Genomic DNA, 22,547 nt, shown 5'->3' with positions numbered 1-22,547 from the left:
GCTTACATGAATTAACTGGAGAGTCGTAACGGCTGCTGGGAAGTGAAGACCTTTCCTTCTCCATTTCTTCTTTTAATATCAATTGTCCCAGACCTGAGTTGAGCTGCAAAAATGGGAATTAAAAATTGTACGTAAGCTATTGAAAACATCCAGTTCAATTGGCACAGATGAGTTATTTACATCAATATCATAACCACCTTCATCAGTTGTTCCTCCTGTAGCTGCCGACGTCTCTGAAGCTCCTCAAGATCTTCATCTCTGCCAGTGGATCTGCGGCGCATGTCAGAACCTACTTCCACAAAACCACAGCACAAAGAGAGCTTCTTGCACAACTGTACACAAGGATTGACAACCATTACCCATGTCTCCTTAGGCCTGCCGAATAAAATTTGCTTGCTGAATAACAAAACTAAACTCCACTAAACACATAGCCAGACGTTCTATCAATTTTGTTTCAGAAATAGCCATTATATACTTATCTCCAGTTTAACTCTGTCACCTTCTGTGTAGAACCCAAATTTTTGTTACCTCCTAAGTGTGACATATACTGTAAATACTGTGGTTTCACTTATTTTACTAGAGGGCTATATTGAGGAAAACTGAGTGCCGACGGCCAAACTCCTGAAAATAGATATTTGGTAAAGTCCCATCGATGCAACCATTGCTTGTATCTTTGTGTTCCTAACTGAGAAGCCATGGTAGAGCTAATTTGGCCCAGGGCTTCAATTTTCTAAATAGTAATTTTGCACGTTTTAGCTAATTTTTTCAAGTGGTAGGTGAATCTCGTACACATTGTGGGCTGGATCCTGAGGCGCCAGTAGAAAAAGTTCTGGCAAAATTCTGTCCCCAAAACTTTTGTACAAAATCTAGAGGAAGACTTTGCACAACTTGGACTTGCATAAGCAAGCATCTTGAAGTTTGAGCAAAAACTTGTGTTACAGAAGTGTACCATTGGATTTCAGCTCTCACAATAAGTATCTTGTGCTATGTTCAAAATAGCCCTTATGCTTATATAAGGGGACTTCCACTTTCTAAAGGGCACCTCTACGTCCAACTCCATTAAGTAAATTAAAACTTTGTCAGTTGTAACTACAGGGAATAATATCATAAAGAACTTGGGAATTAGGTGGGCTCTTTTAATAAAAGCTTTAGGATAAAAGATTTGAGCAACTCCATTTCCAGTTACCAATGGGAAGCTGAGATTTGGCCCATGTTTTTAGTGATATATGTTGTTATTATTACATTTATAACCCACCTTTCCTCCACTGAGCTCAAAGTGGGGTACATGGTTCTTCCCCTCTGCATTTTATTCCCACAACTCTATGTATGAGGTAGGCATAGCTAAAGTTTTAGAATTTCTTTCTCTCTCTCTCTCTTGCACTCTCCACAGGTTCACCAAGGAGAGGTATATAATATACTATTGCAAGAAAACAACAAAAGCCCTGAATCAATGGTTAAGGACTTTTTTAAAGTTTTGAAAAGATCTAAGAAATAATCAAGAATAGTGGTTGGATAAACATTTGGTCTTGAATCTAGAAACCCTGGACATTATTTCAGGCTGTAATCATATATACATTCACTTGGGTTTAAGTCTCACTGAACTCAGTGGGACTTATTTCTGAGCAGAATGGCTAAGACTGTGCTATGAAGTTTTTCTTCTTCTGTGAAACATACATAATATTGACCCAGCTTACAAGGCTGTTGTGTAAAGCACTCTGCCAATCAGAAGAACTACATTTAAGATAAATAACATTTCAGGTTCCACAGTAAGTAAAACCTAAAATAAAGTATTAACCCAAGCATATTAATTCAGTTATTTTGCAAAGACTGCAAACGATTATGGATTTTTAAAATAGGGAAACACTGGAAATGTGAATAGGAAGGGTAAGATATGCAAGCAAAATGGACATGGGGACAATGGTGTATAAAGCAGATGTGGTGAACCATTGGCTTTCCAGGTGTTGCTCCCAACATCCTTGGCCAGTGGACAAGCTGCTGATGGCAGTTGTAGTTTAGTAACATCTGGAGACCCAAAGGTTCCCCACACCTAATGTATCATGACCATGAGTACAGAACCATGAGCTTAGCTAGATATTACATGCATATACATGCATTTAAATATCAAACGATGATTTTAAGAAGCAGAAACGGCTTCAAGAGTGTACATAACCCCTCCCGCCTGCCATTTTCCTGCTGCAAGTTCCTGCTCCCCAGCCTGCTTTTCCCCAAACACTGTTCTAGATGTATATTTTTTTCTGTCTTCTCACAAGCATGAGTCTGGAGCCCAGTTTGCAGGGAGAAGCATTGCAGTGGGAAAATGGTACACAGGAGTAAGATTAGGCACCCTCTTCTCTCCTGCCACTACTGCTTGCTGAAAACAGCCAGCTCCTGAAGTCACTTTTCCTTGCTCAAAGCACACACACACCCACCCTATGAAATCTCTGCTGCCCCTGGGTCCTTCCGCATTTTGAACCTTTAGCAGACGTTGCTAACATTTTCCAAAATGTAATATAACTGTTTCCTGTTTCTTATCAAGCTGACCACATTCCATGTTAGAAGAATAAATTATTTTCTTTAGAGATCCCCAAATGCCTGCTGTAGGTCCAATTCACCTGTGCCTTCTGGATTTGGTGAAGTCAGTATGAGATGATTTTAGCTATGGCCATTTCATATATTGAGTATGCTGGCTTCATACACCCTATTATAGTCAGAGCTAATGCTTACTATGACCCATGGCGAACAAGCCCTCATCCTCATTTGTGTCACAGTATATGTGGAATTTGTTACCCAGTCATTTAATATTAATTTTAATAATATACTTAGGGTGCAGTCATAGAATAATTTTGAAGGGAAAATCACCACTGTGAGATCCTCCCTCCATAAAGCTGGCATTGCAAAAATCTCTTTATGCTGACATGATCACACAATGCTGACAAAAAAAGGTAACATTGATGTGATGTTGTAAAATCACCTCACACTGAGTTCCCCAGCTAACAAGAGAATCAGGCTTGTGTATGCAACCAACCGTTAACAGGTAACCAACAGTTATTGTATTTAAATAATCATGTGGACAGATAATATGACGATACATATTGGGTTTTAACCAAAAAAAAAGTGTTTTTAAAAATGAAAAAAGCATGGAAAATAAAATTACTATCTTAAGGCACAAATATGATGCTAATAGGCCACTTTTAACTTCATTTATTTGGAAATCTGCTTGTGCTATGTATTGAAATCAAGAACTTTAAGGACATTTTGCAGCCTGAGATGATGGATTCATGTCCCTTCACTCAGTTCCATGAACAGAAGTCCATAGGACTGGCAACTGACTCTTGCTCCAACACTGGCAACAGGATAACATCTTCCATTGCAGCTAAGGGCAGGAGGCTACCTTAGGAAGTGCAGGACAGGCTATGTGGCCCCACAGCTATGACCTCAAACACCTTGCCTCACTCATGCACTGTGCCACCTGGCACCTGCTCACTACCTGGTCAAACAAACATTGCAATTCAGCAGCAGTGGTGCCAATGCCTGGGCACCAGCTCAGGATAATGTGTATGTCTGATCGCAGAGTATGTCCCCCAGCACCTGCTGCCAAATGTGGCTGCCTCAGGTTTTCTAATAATATGACTCACCCTGTCTGTATCTTTGGTTTCCTATCCTAATTAGATACAGTGAAAAGGTGTTGAAGTAAGAAAATCCTTAAACAAGTCAGGCTTCATTGCAGCAGTCAATTTAACACATTGATTTGAATGAGATTACGAAGACAATGTTATTTGTAATCTCTTAACTCTGCCCCTGTAGACCAATTCCTTGGACACATTCCTCAGCAAGCAGCTTTTGTTTTAACCTTTAAATGCCTGCTGAAAACTTTTCCATGCTGCCAAGCTTATGCAGGCAATTAAGAAAACACATTTCAATAATAGGTGATGGTCTCTGATTTTAAGTTTTTACAAAGTTTTATTGTATATAGATACTGTGGTCGAAACCGTACTTGATTTTTATGATATAGCAGCATATAAATATATTCATAAAGAAATGATAATATTTTTGACTAGAAACTAAGGAGAAATATCCAAATCCTCACTTTCCTTCTCAAAAAGTGTCCCAAAGAAACCTCAACTTCCTGTTTAAACTCTCTGAATTCAAAAAGTGCATTGTGGTTTCGGGGGCCAAAAGCTCTTAAAAGGGGGAAATCGGAGGAACAGCATGTACACACGGGAAAAAATCTCCCTTCATAAAGCTCCTATGATAAACCCTAAATGTCTTTATGAACTCTAGATACGTTAAAGCAAAGCTTAGAGGTTCTGTGTTAGGCATGCATGGGAGGGGTCCAAATGAGAAAGAAACACAGGAAAACCTGGGAGTTTGCACTTCAATGGAATGTAGACTCCAGGGATTTGAAATCCCAGAGTCTGAGGTTATACATTCCAAACTACAGGGTTTTCCAGGGAAATCCCTCTCCCCATCTTTTCACATTATATATTTAGTGTAGCACCCATAAGACTCTTAAGGATCAGGTGCAAATGAGTTCAATGTCCCTGTATCACACACTAATTAATATTAGTCTAAATTTATTTATAGGTTAGTAGAAAGCTGGGGGTGGGGTTTACACTTTTTGTCACTTGTTGTTCCATACCTACAGCCGCAAGTGCGGGTGGGCCTGGCCAGTATTCTGTCTCAATCTTTGGAATCTCGTTGGGTGCTGGAGCGTGAGCTGCTGGGAACTTGGAGGACTTGATGATATCATCGGAAGACTTGTTCTGGGCTGCCAGGGCAGCTGCATCTAGATCGCAATCAGGGGAACTTAAGCTATCAGATTAAGTTGCTGCATCAATGCTATATGGTTCTTTTCAACTTCATGCTCTCTTACAATTGAAATAGTTAACGCTATAAGCACTATTATTTCATCTCCTTATTCAGCAAGTGAGGGCCCCTCCAGACATCCTTTTTATTGTGCATTCTTGGTGGTGTTCGGACAGTTTTCTACAATCACTCTTTCAATACAGTTTGTGACTGCAAAAGTTTTGGGGCTGTCAAACTGCCCTGTATCCAATTGGTGCATGCTTTTTAGCTTCTTGTTGAAGTCCTGTAATTTCTTATAGCACAAATGTTCTGGGAGTGGCAGTGGTGGTTGTCCTCCTTTTGTTTGGCAATAGCACAGAAAATGCCCCTCCAGAGAGCAATAATGCAGTAACACTGGGGAAGCATCACAGAATGTAAATAAAGCTGAAGGTTCAGGATAAATCTGCCACTAACGCACTATTACTGTGTCAATGACAAGTGTAAGACACCGTGTGCCCCCACCCACCCACGGTAGAACACACACACACAAATAAAACACCAGTCTGGAGAAGCCCTGATATAATACTCCTATTAACATATTGTGGCCAAATTTTAAGTTCTAATTTTTGCAAGAAAACCCCAAGTTTCATGAGAACAGCGCATCTGAAGGATGCATACAATCACAGCATTAAATCAGAAGTTACAGTGGAATTCTGTAATGGAGTGAGCCTGGCTTCCTCCCTCCTTTACAATGTAAATAACAGACAAGCAAGTCATCCAAAAGCTTGAATTCAGCTATCTTGCCTATTCCAAATGCTTCAGGGAGGCATATGGGATGTACACTTAATCATTTAAAACAGGGAACCCATGGCCCCTCAGTTGTTGTTGAACTCCAACTACCATAAACCACAGACAGCATGGTCAGGGAGTGTAAGGTGCTGGATTTCAACAACATCTGGAAGGCCAAGATGTGTGATTCAAATGCGCTTTAGTTGCCTCAGGCTGCTTTTTTTAAACAGTTGCAAAATTGTTCCCAGGTCAATGGAGGTGGGTTTGTGACATCACAAGTGTCTGCTAATTAGCTGTATGTACAGCCAACTTCTGCAAAATTTCACGGGACCAGTTTTCCTGAGCTTGATCTGGGAGAGAAAATTGTTTTGTTTGAATAGAACACAAGTATATTTCCAGAGTGGCACTCTCATTTCAATAATCCTAGGTTTGTGCACAGCTTTAGAATGAATTTACAAAGCAAGTTCATTGGAACCACAGAAGCATTATATGGCAGTCTCTCTTTTTTAAAGCAACTGCTGTTAATAAAAAGAAGAGTTCAGTGTGCCTCTTGGTTTCCATGTAAGGCAAGAAGCCAGGGATATCTTAGTAGTGTTCTAGTGGATGTAATCTCATGACATTTTACAAAATTTCTCCAATGGGAATGAAATTTGCTGTGTATTAATAACTGTAAACTTTCTACTGTATAATTACATTTCCTTAACACATTCATTAAATAAATAATTTTTCATCAGTCCAAATCAGTAGTTGGGTAACTGCTACATGATAATTAGCTTCATTTTATTTTGGTTAAAGCTCTTATTAAGCATCCTTGATGTTTACTTCAGAGCATTGTCATCACCATGTGAAATTGATCCCAAAGTAAGGTATAGTAATAGTGTAATATTTATCCTGGCAATTCACTTAGGGTGAAATTATACTATCATTATGTATGAGGGAACATCACCATGAGATGCATGCAACTGTTCTTAAGATCCATGTGTAATTGCAAAGAAGAAGGCAGATTTAATGCCAGTAAATAACAAAGAAAAAAATCACATCAGGGCAGAGTTTTATATATAAAAAATGACAGTGTAGTTTCACCCTTTGCTGTTTTCAATAACCAAATGTTGGGCTGATTCCACTGTGTATGAAGCAACTAAAAAAAGATTGAAAAGAATGTGAACTAGAAAAACTATTTCCCAAGATATATTTTGTGTCTTTACTATTTTAAGGTTTGTGTTTCTGAAAGCCTCCAAAGGGTATTTTCAGATGTCACAAACTTAGCTAAAACAGAGGCTTGTATCAGAAAATGTTAGAAAGTTATACAGGGCTATGCTTGCATAAGAAGAGAAGGGGTAAATCCAGATATTGATTGTCCATCTGCGTATTATATAAATATACTTCAATGTTTTAATGCTCCGTTCAAATGAATTTGGCCATTTAACCTGTGATCACTTAGAGGAGAGGTGGGAAACCACCAGCCAGTGGACCTAATCAGGCCCTGAACGGTTCTCACTTTGACTCTTAAGACCCTTTCCCCTAAACCATGGCCATCTCAGCCTTAGATTGCTACTCCATGATATTTTAAACCTTTGTTAACATTTCTTAAAGTACATTTTTAAATGAAAGTCCTGCGACTATTTAGTCACGCATGATGGAAGGGAAAGTCTTTATCAGATGCTACTACATAGTTAAAACCTTAACTAGATTCATTCTCCAGAAGAAGAGAAAGTAGAGTGAAAGAATACTAACTTTTTAAAGTTTGCAAGTTATAATAAAATGTAGAATTTTTAGGGAAGAGCAAACAAGAAACAAAAGATGTTTATTTGCAGAAGCCCCCTTACTATTTTGAAATATAATAAAAATTGTTCATAAGGGATGTAAATAACTGGAAATATCTTGTGCATAGGCTTAAGTGAAACAAATGAAAGCTGCACAAGAGTTTCATCCTGTGCAGACTGGCAGTTCTCTTTCATTTCAAAGGGGGCTTATGAACAAGAAAAGTTCCTGAAAAACTGTGAAGTCTTAATGCAGAAGTGAAGAACCTTTTTCAGACTGAGGGCACATTCCCTTCTAGGCAGCCTCCCAAGGGTGGGGGGCTCACAGGCAAAAGTGGGCAGAGCAATGAATGTAGATTTAACCTTTTTACAGTAGGTCAGTTTCTAAACATACTTAATATACCCCTTTCTATCCTACACCCAGGCAAGCAAGGGACACATTCCAGCCAGCCAAGATCAGTCCTAGAATGGTGTGGCTGGGGAGCAGGGGTGGGTGACTGAGGAGGGTGTGTAGCTTGAGGAGAGTCCTGAGGGCCAGAAGAGAAGTCTCATTTGATGCCCAGATCGGAGGTTTCCCATCCCTGCCTTTAATGGATAAGGAGCAGCTACCTTGGCTCATTGCTCAGGGAATTACAAAAACATGCCTTCCAACAGTACTTACGTATTAGAATTGATGAGGTCAGTGGCAAAAACATTCACATGTTAATGGGAGGTGAGTAGACACAATAAAAATCATAGAGAAATAAAAATGATGTCAAGAAAAAATAATTAAATGGCATGATTAAAAATTTAATAATAATAATAATAATAATAATAATAATAATAATAATAATAATACAAATACCACCCCATAATAACCATCAGCCCTCAAGCAATCTAAAACTTTTGCATCCCTCAGCCACCCCTGATCTTCCTACTATTTCTGTTTCCATGAGTCTTTACCTAAAAGCTATAATTATAATTAGTTTCTTTCTAGATACTGTGAAAAATGTATTTTCGTAGCCAGATCTCCAAAGACTACTGAAATTCCCTCAGCAAATACTGCAATGTGACCTTTGCTGTTAAAAAGAAATTGTGATTTGCTAATTGTGAATGCTCCACTGTCAGTGCAGAACCGCTGAGGAATAACCCTGCTATGAAAACACACTATTCGTTTTTTACTCGGAGCGGTCAACTGGGCACATGTTGAAAGACACTCTGTAGTTACTACAGACATTCTACTGCTTTGCCCCTGCACTCAAAAACAGATTCTTGTCAGTTCTACCTCATTTTAAGCTCAGTCGAGCACAGCAATACACAATGGAGACCAAGCTTGCTCCCATGCCAGCATCAATAAAATGAATGAGGGTCGTGAGAGAGATGAGCGTGCTTGTTGGATTATGCTCTTTCAGTATTCATTGGGACCATGCCTTGGTCAAGTGACTTTCCCCATCATTTCTCATATTATTAAAGTGGGTATTCCACTGGACAGGAAAACTGATTAAAAAACCTAACTGTTCCTGTCAGAGTTTTTTAGCTAGTTATGACAGTTTCCAAGAGATCTGTTGCTTTCAATATTTCCAGATATATTAGTGCAATATCTTTAAGCAAATTTGCATGTGGAATGCTGGCCTGCTAGCTGTAAAACAACCCTACATGACTGCAGCTTATATGACTGAAATAAAGGCTAATAAGACATGTACTATTCCTGTTTGCAAGCAGGGTACTACATAACAAAGTAGCCGTGATGGATTATCATATTCTGGAAAACGGCATTCAAAGCAGTGAGGCATACCGTGTAAAGTAATCCTTCATCTTACATGGGTTTGGTTCCAAGCATTATGCATATGTGTGAAAATTGCATATAGTCAAACCGTGGCGCTACCCTGTGGCTAGTGTATCTGCAGCACTCCCAGAGCCGGCGCAATGAGCAGGCCTTGCCCAGCAAGCAAGACCAAGAGTTTAAAAGCACATTATGTGCCAGGTCTGCTTGTGTTACCCAGTGCCTTGCTTGGGAGTTGACTTGCACAATTTCAACCAGTCTGTTGCCAAACAAGATGAGAGATTACTGTATCTTTCTGCCTTTCAACCACCCTCTGTTTACATCAGAAAAAATGAAACATAAAAGGTGATAAAGCAGGCAATAATCCACTAATGTTACAAAAAGTTAACATGAAGACAAAGCTCTGGGTAAGTCAACAGTTCAGTCATGCAGCTATTTAATATATTAAGATTGTCCCACTTTGAAAACAGAAAGAAGAAGGTTTACCATGCTGTTTGTAGATAGGAGGTTTTCTATAAATATTGATGCCTTGATCTGTAAAAATAAAAAGCAGAAACATGAGACTATTTGGACATCTTCAATTAATGCTGGGAAAGAGGGAAGAAATCAAACACTAAATTGACAGGTATTCCAAACTGAGGACTTGGCACAAGTATCCAGGAAACTAATTTCAGTATCACATAAAAGAGAGAAGTATCTGATGAAAACAAAACACAAAAACAGATGGGAAAATATCACAGACAGATGACATGAAATCTTTGACATATAGAGTTGGCGACATGGTGATGTACCTAAAGGCATGGGCCATTCAGTTTAATGTCTTAGTAGATTGTTAGTGGGATAAACATTTCATAGGAGGTGCAACCAAAAGAGATATGCCGGGGTGGAGACAGGAGCATTCTGGCGGAAAATAGCCACCAAATGACTACTGGGAAATTGTGCAACAGCAGCTCAATTTCTCCTCCAACCACAGACATCACAAATAGCAATGATGTACATTTACAGTCAAGGCTTCAGAACATGTTTCATTCAGTGCAATCCTATGTATGCCTACTCATAAGTAAGTCTCATTGAGAACAGTGGGACTTGCTTTCAGGTAGATGTGTAAAGGATTGCAGTGTAAATCTGCCGTTTTGAAATGCAGCCATATTCTCTGTGATTCTATTGAGCCTCTGCAATGTTTCTTACCACACTTATTGGTTTGGTGGTACAACCAACTCACACCACCAACCACATATGTTCATATTCAGAAGCATTTTATGTCATAGAGCCTGAACTTAATACAGTATTTCTCTAGCAATGACTTAAATACTACAGAATGTTTTCATTTGGTTTTTTTAAATACATGCTTGGATATACTCTCAAGGAAAAGTTCATGTTCCTCTTAATTATAAAATGCACAGACACTGAAAATTAATATGACAACACAAACAAAATGGAGAGAGGATTCTTAGAAAGCTTGAGGTAGAGTCAAAAATAAATAACCCAAAAGCCATGTTCTTTCGGTTGTTTTTTTTTTTTTTAAAAAAAAGACTTATCTAGGGTAACTCAGTAGACAAAGAAAACGGAATGCTATATTGTAGCCTTATCCTACGCATGTTTACTCAGTAGTGCCACTGTGGGATTGCAGCCTCGTAGTGGCAAGATATGTTTAATGCAGGCTATCCCTCTTAGATGTGTAGCAGCTAATTAATGGCTAGAATATATCAGTAATGGTCCAACTCTAAACCATAAAAAGGGTTATGCTGTTGGTTCAGTTCCACATTCCCCACCCTCCACTATACCTTCTCTGTATGTTAAGCAGTTACAATATGTGTGTAATCTCTTAAGAATGTCTTGGAGATCCATGACCATGAAGGCAGATGTTATATCAGCAGCAGTAGCTCCTAAGTGTGTGGCCAAATTTTTCAGCCAGACAGGCACGTCTCTATTACTTCCAGAGAAACAACTCTAATTGACACGGAAGAGAGTGGGGCCATACTTCTTTATCTCCTCAAAATACATTGGAACAAGAGTTCTTTGATACAAACTAACCCCAACTCAATGTTTTGCTTAATACTGAATAATGACATATCCATTGCTCACTGAGACTGCTCAAGAAACATTAAGCCACAGCCATTGCTAGAAAATGGCTACCAGGTTATCTGCAGCATTTGCAGCAGACAATACTATAAAAGCAGAGTGTAATATACACAAGGCTGAACTTCTAGCAGTATCACTGGCTCCTTTTCAAGCAGTAAAAAGTGTACAGAAGCAAAGTAAATAATGTGAAGCTTTAATGTTAAATTAATGATTTGCATCAATGAGAACTACTTCACACAGGAATCTACAGATTTAAGGCCCCAAATGAAGCCTACCAGAGGGCGCCACAGTAACAACTAGATGCAATGAGTCTGTTTAAGCAATATTATTCTTAACAGAAAGCACAGTCTGTTACACAGTCTGCCACAAAAAAATGCAAAGTGTTTTGACAGTGCAATCTAAGTATGCTTGCTCAGGTCCCATTGAGTTCCATTAGATGGGCTTCCTAGCATTTTTGTTTAGGATTGTAACCTGAACCCTGCCTCTTAAAGTCATGAAAAACAGGAAGTAACAGGTAAGATGTGTTTGGTGCTACCAAGAAGTGGCTTGGGCCATGTACACGGTGCTCTTACCAAACTACATTGTATCCTCCCTATTCCAAAATATTTCAACGCTTAAATCTTTCTGCAGCCAGCTTTTTCTAATTCCTCTCAAAATAAAAGCAACAAGCCCTGCATTTCAAAGCAGTTCATGGTATACTCCAAAAAAACAAACGAACTAAACAGCATGAGATAATGGAGACAAGACAAGGGTTACAAAGGCTACTGGTCTACACTATGACAGGACACCAAGACATACATTGCCAGCTCCTACCTGGAACATGGAAATGTTTAGGGGCCTGAGCGTAAGTTGGTGTTAGAGGGCGGCTGTCTGGCCGGTAAGGGGCAGGGGAGTTCCGACCGCTGGACGGCTCATTGCCTCCAATGAGGAGAATGGGGAAACAGAAACAAAAACAAAAACAGCAGTAAAGAAGCAGGCATAATTCAAAAACCCAACCAAAAGAGGGTGGAAAAGGAAAACCAGGGAGGAAACGAACAAAAAATATATATAGTTGGTAGTCAGGAAATATGGCTAGCATTGGAAGGCACTGCTAGTATGTGCTAAGAGAGACATTCACATCAGGCTGGAAATCAGGCAGCTTGCATCCTCTCATTTGTACATTCCAACAGCATGCGTGAGGAAGAATGCAGTCAAATTAAATGGACAAGCCGTGGAGCGGAATGGGAAGTTACGTGGTAATGATTTAATATCAGCCAGGGTTCACACTTTCAGTTGAAGAGTCATGGCATTTGGCAAAGTCATTGCTAGGCAAACCCCAAGTCAAATTATCTGCACCCTTACAAGAGAATCATTTATTTCAAATGATCATACATGTACGAGGAGAAAAGCTTCAGATTAATTATTCTGGTTTGCTGTTTCTTTGATTGATCAAACTAGCATAAATAAATAACTACACTCCCTTCTCTCTAGGGTCTTGTTTTTCATCTCATCTCCAGGAAATTCTCTTATGGTAGGTATGATGAGCCTGTGGCCCTCGCAATGAGGTTGAACTCTAACTCCTGTCAGCAGGTCCATACAGAACTTGTCTGGGGCCAGGGGCTGGAGTCTTGTTAGAATAAAGTTATAAACTCAAACAGCGCAAGTCCAGCAGGCCCCTGGCAGGCTCCCCCAACCAGCTTAGCACTCTAAAGGTCCAGGACAAATGTACCCGGCTGCCTTCCCCTCTGCATGGGCCTGTCTGTCAGTCCTGGGCAGCATGGCCAATTGTCAGGGATGACAGGAGTTGTAATCCAACAACTGCTAGATGGTGGGGAGGGGGCACATGGGGAGCTGTTCTATTGACACTTTCCCACATTTTCATTCATGAACAGAAGCAGTCAAAGTATGTTTTCCTTTCAATGCCAGCTGCACAGCCAGTGATACATAGTGATTAAGTGAGTGACTGAAAGTTTGGACTGGAGATTCCTTCTAATCAACAGGGAGACCAATGCATTGTCGTATAAACTCCAATTGTGTGCAATACAGCTACACATATACGTGTTTTATGTTTGCATGGAAAGGACAGCATATAAAACCTGTCCAAGCTTTTCAAGCTTGAACTATGTCAACGGGACTCTGAATCACTTTATCTCATGTATATGTCCTATGTTGTTAGCCTGCTGTTCAACCCAAAGGGTTTTCAGAGCAGCTCACAAATGAAGAGGATTAGAAACAGTCAACTAAAACAAATACAGCAATTATAAAACCAGTGTAACAGCGGAAGCCAATATTAAAAGTAGATTAAAAAGAGCTAAGCAAGATTAAAACCATTATTCAAATGGTATCTAAAACGCCTAGACAAATAAAACAGTCTACAAGTGGCACCATAAGGTACCTAATAGAGTCAACATCAGGTGAGCCTCCCTGGAAAGGGCCTGTGTCTGCTATTGAGTGGCACTCTCTGATATAGTTTTCTGATGTGCGAACTGTTCCTTTAAAAACCTGGGAGTGGGTTATCAATATGCTGAAGGGAGGGAATCCAATTCATTCAGTTCATAGATTACTCAACTCATCCCTAAAGCTCAGGATCAGTAAGAACTTACGTTTATGTCTATCCTCATACATGTGGCTTTTCAAAGACACTAGCGATTAGTTAGTATCAGTGCTAAAAAAATGTGAATGACTGCTTGGAGAGAGACATATATTTTCTGTAGAATATGCATTTATTAGAAAATAAACATTAAATCAATTGATGTGGTGTATTTACAGTGGGTTATGGTAACCTCTTTATTTGCTCTCAGGAGCCGGAGGGAAATTAATTGTGCATTTAACAGGACTTACGTGAAAGCAAGTCAAACAACTTGAAACTGTCTCTGCATGGCAGCTCTTCTACACATCATGCATGTGTGGCAGTGGTGAGGAGAGAAAATGGACAGTGGAAACCAGTCCTCATGGAGCGGCTGCTATGTGGCTTCAAGTGGCCTCCATGTGGCTTTTATGCTATGCTAACTTTGTTTGTTCAAGGCAACATTTTACAGTACAAAATTGGGATGCACCATCATGTGGTTCTCAACCTGCTAGAAATCTCCTACAAACATGGACATTAAACTTTTTTAAAAAGAGGAATTGGTTATCAGCTTTTCATCACACTTTTAAACCTCTGTTTGGCTCTCTAGGAAATTTGCATTGAAATGCTATTTACAGAAAGCTGAAGGGTGACAGTAATCTCTACTGACAAGCATTAAGTTAAATGGAAAGAACACAGGACCCTTGATATTCTGGTCAAACACCCCTGTGCTACAGACTGAGCCACAGATTTACACATCTGTGAATAGAGGCCAATATGAGCAGCTGAATTGTGCCTAACATGTTGTTAGCTAAAGCAGTAAAATGTATCTGTTAGTATGACACTTGGAAGGAAAGAAGCATCAGCAAAGAGGGAGTGAACATGGGTAAGAACAACAACACAAAGTCCCTCTGGGTATTGGAGAGGGGTGTCTCAAGAGAGCTGAGACATGGCATACCTATGTAGAATGGAGCCGCATCTGAGAAAAGAAAAGGAAAAAAGTCATGTACAGAAATGAGGATAAAACAAATGGGAGAATAGAGCTGAATGCGTTCATGAGAACCATGGTGGTACTTTTCAACTAAAAAAAGGAGAAAAAAACATATGGCTATGTAAGCACATGTAATTAAAGGGTGGGGGAGTGCAGAAAGCAGTCATGGGAAGCACAGTGCTACTTTTTGGTTCTCAATCCAGCACATAAGCTTATCAATAATTTTTAAGAGAAACTGTCAATTGGTGCATGGCACAGGCCATTTGGTTTTCGCCTACCTCGTAGCAATCATCACAAAGGCATTGTTTTACCTTTTGATGGGGGAGGGGAGGTGTGGCCATCACCTGCCCCTCCATCCTTAAGGGTATTCCGTTAAAGGAATCCAGAGGTGTGGATCTTGTCCGAAGCCCGGGGTGGGGCTAGGGCCATGACACGACCCTGTCAGGAACACCTGGGGGAGCTCGAGTTGGTCTGCATTGACGGGGCTCCCCCTTCTGGTGGTTTACCCTTACTGGACTCCCTGTGCAGTGGGCAGGAGTCAGATATAATTGGGTCCATTCAATGCCTAAGCCAATTACCACTCACATTCTGTAATCAACAAAGTTGTGGCCAAAATATGCCCAACAACATTAACCTAATATCTGTGTCCTGGTGTGTTTTATTCCTCAACGAGGGGTGGCTGCAGGGTCTAGACACGCAAATCTTAATCCTTCCCCTCTCACATGTTCCTGTCTACTGCTTTTCTTTCTCATGTCTGGTTTTTTTTTGTAATCTATGTGACTGACAATCAGTTGTTATATAAGGACTTGAATTTTCTCCCCATCCTACTTGTTAAACTCCCTATACCTATAATGCAGTGGCAATTTTGGAAGATGGAGGGGAGGGGGTTATTGCTTAGTTTTGTTCTTGTTTTTATTATGCATTTTGTGTTTTCATCTTGTATTTTTATGTTGCTAACCGCCCTGAAATCTTCAAATGAAGGGAATATACAAACTTAATAAACAATAAAACAAATAAGTTTTATTACTAACCAACCTTGCTGGGTCAGATTAAGGGTGATTGATATAATGTATGTGAGGCAAACCCCATGAAAGCAAAATACATGCAGGGATTTTTTACCTATCCACCCTACTTGAAACATGCCATTTCAAAACGCTTCAAAGCCAAAACTTTCAAAGAAGATGAACTCTCCCCTCCAGAAAGTCACAATCAGATTAATATACAATCAATCATTACCTTAGGTCCATTTAATTACTGATTTATTCAATATTGCCAATTGTAATTTAAAATGGTTGAAAATCTAGCACAAATCACCTTAGCACACATCTGGATGGTAGCTTCCTGTACTCTCATGTCATAGTTTGGCATCACAAGTACATGGGAAGAACTCCTAGAAAGAGAAGCACCTTTCTTCCTGGGAGATGCTGTATGAACATTGTGAAGGCATCTGAGCACACAGCAGAGCCTGTGCTGGTTCCATAATTGCCACCATTAACTTTGTGCAGAAGTGGGGAAGCCCAGCATGGCCTTAAGCTACTGCTGAGTGTGGACTGCAGATATCAAAACATCACCCCTAGGCACATGCACACATAGTCATGCTGGCACTTTCGCATGGAAGTATATCCCATATCTTTATTGTACAAGATACAATTAATTGCCCTTCTGTTTTTCCCGATTTTGTCATTTGAATGGACAAAGCAGGACACAAATTTGAGTTACACACGAAAATCTTTATTTCAGAAACTGCTAACTATGAGCTGAACCTCAGTGAAGGTTTGCTATGTCAAATCTAAAGGTGCTCTACCGTTATGAGAGAGAATGGAAATGCCTTGAGAAAGGAGGAGGATGCTACAGTAGGTCTGCAGCATGGAAATGTTGAACCGGAGTTTATGGATCAAGTGCATGCAAACATGAATTGTGCCTCTGTTTTTAAGGGACCCCATGTGTAAAGGATGAAGTGAGTTTTGCTATGGTGAGGATTAAAACAAACCGGAACGAAAAGGTTGTAAAGTGTGTCTTATTACTGGAGAGAGGAGGAGGTTAAGAACTATTATCATTTCTGATAATGGCCCATGGAAACCATGCAATCTATTTAACATCCATATTACTTTAGTTCAGGACACTGAAATGTGTAGTATAACTTGAGCATAAATCTTCCTGGCTTTTAGCAATTCACCTAATCTACTGCTGCTCACATCAGCTCCTGATTGAGTGATTCAGGAGGAGTTAAAAATTATATAGGGCACATTGGGAACAAGGAGGGATGGATACCGGGAGGAAAATGGGTAGACAAAGTGGCAGGATACAACAAAACCAAAACACCAAACCGGCTTGCAATATAAAGGACAATTTTACTTAGTTCAACAAATTAAAGTGCAATGTGCATATCAAAGCCTGGAGATCTACATATGGCTATGTGAAGAACCCTTTCTTGCAACCATTCCCACTTACAGGACTTTGCGCTTCCAGTAGATAACTAACTGTAGAACAATTCACTTGTTTCAACTGTGCTATGACACTATTACTTACTATATACATTACTGGCAGAGTTGTGCGACTAGTTGACTGTATGTCTATAAGTATCTCCAGACTTTGATATGCACATTGCACTCTAATTTGCTGAACTAAATAAAATTGTCCTTTATATTTGCAAGCCAGTTTGGTGTTTTGGTTTTGTTGTATTACAATCATTATAACACCTGATACTTTTTTTGTATACAAAGTGGTAGGGTAGTCATCATGGAGGATCAATATACTGGCAGGAAGATGGAGCAAGCTAACTGGAACAGGTAGGGAATTTTAAGAGTTACATAGTGTGACGGTATGAAAAGCAAGCTAAACTATGAAGATAGTTTTTAAGAGAGATGAATCTTAGCTTTTGAAAATAAGTAGTGATTGTACCATGTCACTCCAGACAATAAAAATGTTATATGAATGCAGCCTCACATGGTGGTTTGCCCAGTGGTAGAGGCACATGCTTTGCTTGCGATAACTCCCAGTATCAATTGCTGGCATTTCCAGGTAGGGTTAGGTAAGCTTCCTGTCTGAAACTGTAGAAAGCCACCGCCAATAAGTGTAGATATGCTATAAGGAAGCTTCCTGCATTCCTAAGACAGGAGCTGGCATTTGTTATATTAGAGCAAGCCTTGTTGTTCAACGCTGGGGTTTGCCAGTGTATGAGCTGGTAAAATGACCTGAATCTGGCCTTAGATTTGAGGGAAGGAGGCTCTGCTAGAAGGCATTGTAAGTGAAAAATGTCTCTGTGCGAAGCTCGACAGACATGGCGTTATTTGTGTTGGAAGTTGAAGCATGGGGAGAGGTGCTACTAGAGACCTTACAGAAAATGTAGGACATGCCAATGTGTTTGAAGAGCGAGATTCAGAGTTATGGCAATTCCAGAGTTACATTTCCAAGGCAGCAAAATTCTGTCCCCTTGCTGTTCAAAGAGCCACACTTTCCTAAAACATAAGAAATGGAGCACTTCACCTAAGGAGACCCTTAGAAAGGACATACTTCCTCGAAGATGGAGAAGGTATGTCAGGTCTAACACAGTCATTATGACGCAGGTCTGAGGCATGCCGGGAGTCACACAGCTGATAGCCACTTGATGGAGATGTGCCTTATTAGCTTTCCTTGAATGCTAATAAATCTCCAGTCTGTCTGACACTAGCTTGAATGGCCTGTCTCCTTACCTTTGACATGGGGGATGAAGTGGTGTCGGAAAGGGGAGTAGGGGCGGGAGTCATTGTGGGTGGAGATGGGACTGCTAGTGCGCAGGTGGGCTAACCGCTGCACACCGTTAGACTGCAGCTCTGCAGCGGCAAGAAATCGTGAGGCAAGACAAAATGGAAACAAAGAAAAGAGAACACAAAATAAGACAGAAGCAGGGCCAGTGGCTGGAGGCGGGGAGAGAACAGAGGGAGAAAAGCACTAAACAAACTAGGAAGAAATAAGATTACACAGATATTAGGAAAAGTCATAGGAAGAAGGTGAAAACTCAAGATTGCCACTGGATACTTCCTTAGTCCAGGCTTAAATTAGTACCCTCTCTGTATAGCAAAAAAATATTATTCATGCATCACACACCCTGAACCCAAATGAGTTTCAGAAGCAGCAGCTGTCTGGGTGACAACCTGACCAAACAATGCCAAAACAGGGGTACAAAGTCCTTTTAAAAATTGTTTTAAGAAATTCTGGAAGAAGAGTTTAGTCATTCCACTAAGAACACTAGGAACACCTTGGGGGCCTTATGATGAAAGTTTTTAATATAATATAGATACTGGAAGAGAGCCATTTTTGAATAGAATATTCTAATCAATGTAGCCTTTCATGTGGTTTATCAATGAGGGAATTTTCAAAAAGTGCCTTTAGGTCACTTTCAAAATCATTCTGGAAATTTTGAGATCTGGGGTTACAAGAAATCTGCAAATATCTGCTATTATGTGAATAACGGTGTTCCTTGTCCAACTTTAGGGGAAAAATTCCCAGTCATTTCAAAATATAATGCTGGTTGTTTCCCCAGTAATTTGAACTGCTCTCAGAAACCACTTTATTTCCTGCATTTATTTAAATACACAATGCTAGAAAGCTATTCAAAATATCAGCAAAGCAAACTGAATCATTGTCTCAATCTTAATAAATCTCACAAATACAATTTTGAGAAATGGCATGTCCTACATCTTGTCATATTTCACACTCTTAAGTTAGTTAAATCATGGTTTAAAGGAAACACTGTACCATTCTAATTACAATTACAGGATTAAAAGTGTTGAAATAGTAAATTCTGTTCATAGATTATGTTCACAGATCCACATACTAAGAGTTGTCATATAGAACCTTCCTGAAATGGAATCAGTTGGAGATTAACAACTATATTTTATTGCTTTTGACTATATTATACTGACAGATCAGTACACCTAATGCCAAAATGCAGGTGGTTAAAAATGGAAGTGATAGCTTCTGATCTTTTCCTTGAGGCCATACCAGAGAAGGAAAGAGGAGTGGCTCATTCATTTGTCCTTAATTATTGTTGAGCGTTATGTCTGAATGAGGCCAATGCCATCTTGGATCATTATTTCCCACAGAAATAAAAACAACTAGCCATTGTGCTCTGTCAAACTCTTAAGAAAGCCTGGATTTGTTTATCATCTAGCATATATGGAGCTATAATCACAAGAAGCAGAAATGTGAAGCCTTTTCATAGATTCCAATAGATTCAGTTGGCTCAACCATGTATATCTTGAAGAATTCATCATCATCTTGTCAGTGCTATATGATAAACCAAATTTCATTTGTGCCTTTTAAATGAAAAACCTCTTCAACATTTTAAGCTTACCATCATCATATGAACGCACTCAAACTTGATACTAATAAATTCCTTTGTGAAAAACATGCATCTAGACATTTGCTTCACCTGCTTTTGGATAAGGTAGCTATGCAATTCTCCCTAACCTGAATCCCAAACCCTAGTTTTGGGGTTCCATACCGTTTCCAGAGTAAGGCTAACCAATTTTAATTTCCAGATTTTGCTCACAATGCTACCCACGAGCAGTTTATTTAGGAATGTACGTTTTAAAGGCAAGACTTCAAAGAAAAATACAGCTTAATGCACATCTCTGAAGTAGAAATTTCACTGTTTTGTGCATGCAACTTTAACAGATGAACTGGTTTGCAATTTGTAGACCTTAATGGCTAGCTAGGGGTGAATGCAGGCACAACATTTTAAGAGCTGTGTGTGCTACCCTGCAAAGTTATTCACAGTGACCAGCTGATAGCTTTCCTCAGCAGGATAAAGCTCTGAAAAGAACAATTCTGCCAGTTTGAGGCTATATTTAGCTATTCACAGGGCTGGCCCCTGTGATGCCACCAAGAAATCTCTTCCTGCCTCAAACACTCAGAAGAGATTTATGTTTAATAAGCTTAAGTTTCCTTTAAAATAATTAAGAAGGCACAAATTAAATGTTGTTTTTTTAAAGGAAGACATAAGTGGGGAGGCAAGCCTAACAACTGAGCCAGCATTTGATTCACTAGTGTGTACAGTGGACATTTCAGATGTGAAAGAAGGAAGGAAGGAAGGAAGGAAGGAAGGAAGGAAGGAAGGAAGGAAGGAAGGGCTGTGGAATTTGCATTTAACTTTTAAAACTTTCTTTATGTCTGTCTTCACACTAAGATTTTAAATAAATAATTTTCCTGTTTTTAAAGATGGCCTTCCATTTCAACATCAAAGCAAAGAGGTCATGTGGACTGCGAGGTTTGATTATCAGGAGTATTCCACAGTCTGAAACCAAGGACTCATTAAAAAGGTCCCTATAGCATGATATTCAACATTACTTGCCACTTATAAAAGAAAGGATAAGCAACCAGTTTAATTTCCCAATAGTAATAGCTTTATCCTAACACTCAAACATTCCCCCTAAGAACAAGACTCATTGCAGGAAATAGTGTGCTTTTCTCTAATTGGCATAGATTCTAGGCAGCTTAATTAAAAATAGCAAAAAGTGAAAAGGAAGGGGGAAGAGAACCAAACCATATGCAAGAAGTCATGTAATACTAAAGTGTCAGATTCCTTTTCTATACAATTCTATGACATAAAGAAGCTAAGATTCTGTGGCTTGGCCACTTGCCTACATTGGGCCTTACCAGGTCTGTGAAAATGTTGTGGTGAACGTGACATTGTGGGAGTGTAGCTGTGACGGCTGTACACAGGAGAACCAATGGACCCCTGGCTGGTAGACCGGTGTATCATCCGATCCCGAAGATCCTGATATCCCTGAGGTAAAAAAATATTTTACATATATATTATAATATTCAGGGTTATAATGGTTAAAGATACTGCTAAAATGTTTTTCCAGAGTAACTCACTGCTTCAGTTCCTTGACAGTTGGAGACAAACTAGATGTTACAAAAAAGCATTTCCCTCATAACATGGAAGCTGACACTTAAGAGAGTTGGGAGCCGTTTAAAAAAATATTAGCCTGTCCAAAAAGTCTATCATTGAAACACTGAACATGGAAGACCCAAAAATCCCAGAGGCTTCATACTAGCATGAAGATGGGGCTCCTGAATTCACCTTACCCCACTTTAACCCTTCCAAGATTTGCTATACATTCCTGGGTAAGGTAATATAGGGACCTGGGTGGCGCTGTGGGTTAAACCACAGAGCCTAGGACTTGCCAGTCAGAAGGTCGGCGGATCGAATCCCCGCGATGGGTGAGCTCCCGTTGCTCAGTCCCTGCTCCTGCCAACCTGGCAGTTCGAAAGCACATCAAGTGCAAGTAGATAAATAGGTACTGCTCCGGCAACAGCGTTTCCGTGCGCTGCTCTGGTTCACCAGAAGTGGCTTAGTCATGCTGGCCACATGACCCGGAAGCTGTATGCCGGCTCCCTTGGCCAGTAAAGCGAGATGAGCGCCGCAACCCCAGAGTCAGTCACGACTGGACCTAATGGTCAGGGGTCCCTTTACCTTTACCTTACTGGGTAAGGATGTTGAATAGTCTGTTCCATTCATTCCCAACTGTCATACAGAAGGAACCCTGCATATATGATTGCATTGCTTACCAGCTCCAACTATTCAGTTTGTTTCCACTACTTAACAACAGTTACTGATCCTGCTCCCTGCTCACTTCTTCACCTTTGACCTCTGAAATTTCAGTGCCCCAGTTATGTAACCATACTGCCCCTGAGTCGTTTGATTTTTTTAAAGCAAAACCCGAGCTTGCCATTATGAGATGAGATTGATTGCATTGAGGGCAATAAGCTAAATAAATGCCATGTGCATTTTGTTGCTGAATTGCATTCAGCACAGTGGACTGCATAGTCACAGAATGGCAGCTT

At 39.9% G+C, this 22,547-nt stretch overlaps 1 protein-coding gene across 35 annotated transcripts in view; it reads right to left on the bottom strand.

The window, feature by feature from the left end:
* ABLIM1 (actin binding LIM protein 1) overlaps positions 1-22,547 on the bottom strand; it is a 204,450-nt gene that overhangs the window by 5,325 nt on the left and 176,578 nt on the right. For 10 of the 35 annotated variants that reach the window (XM_081863702.1, XM_081863704.1, XM_081863680.1 and 7 more), the window contains 7 exons: positions 21,354-21,483; positions 14,682-14,702; positions 11,992-12,096; positions 9,583-9,630; positions 4,640-4,786; positions 198-292; positions 7-103 (listed from right to left, as the gene is read on the bottom strand). In XM_081863702.1, the coding sequence (XP_081719828.1) occupies positions 7-103; positions 198-292; positions 4,640-4,786; positions 9,583-9,630; positions 11,992-12,096; positions 14,682-14,702; positions 21,354-21,483 (643 nt within the window). The remainder of the gene's footprint in view (positions 1-6; positions 104-197; positions 293-4,639; positions 4,787-9,582; positions 9,631-11,991; positions 12,097-14,681; positions 14,703-21,353; positions 21,484-22,547) is intronic. The other 25 variants (XM_081863706.1, XM_081863684.1, XM_081863690.1 and 22 more) reach the window with 15 other exon arrangements.

The sequence above is a fragment of the Podarcis erhardii genome, assembly GCF_964252035.2.
Source record: "Podarcis erhardii genome assembly, chromosome: 5".
In the NCBI taxonomy this organism is placed as follows: domain Eukaryota; kingdom Metazoa; phylum Chordata; class Lepidosauria; order Squamata; family Lacertidae; genus Podarcis; species Podarcis erhardii.
This window is presented reverse-complemented; position numbering and strand designations above follow the sequence as displayed.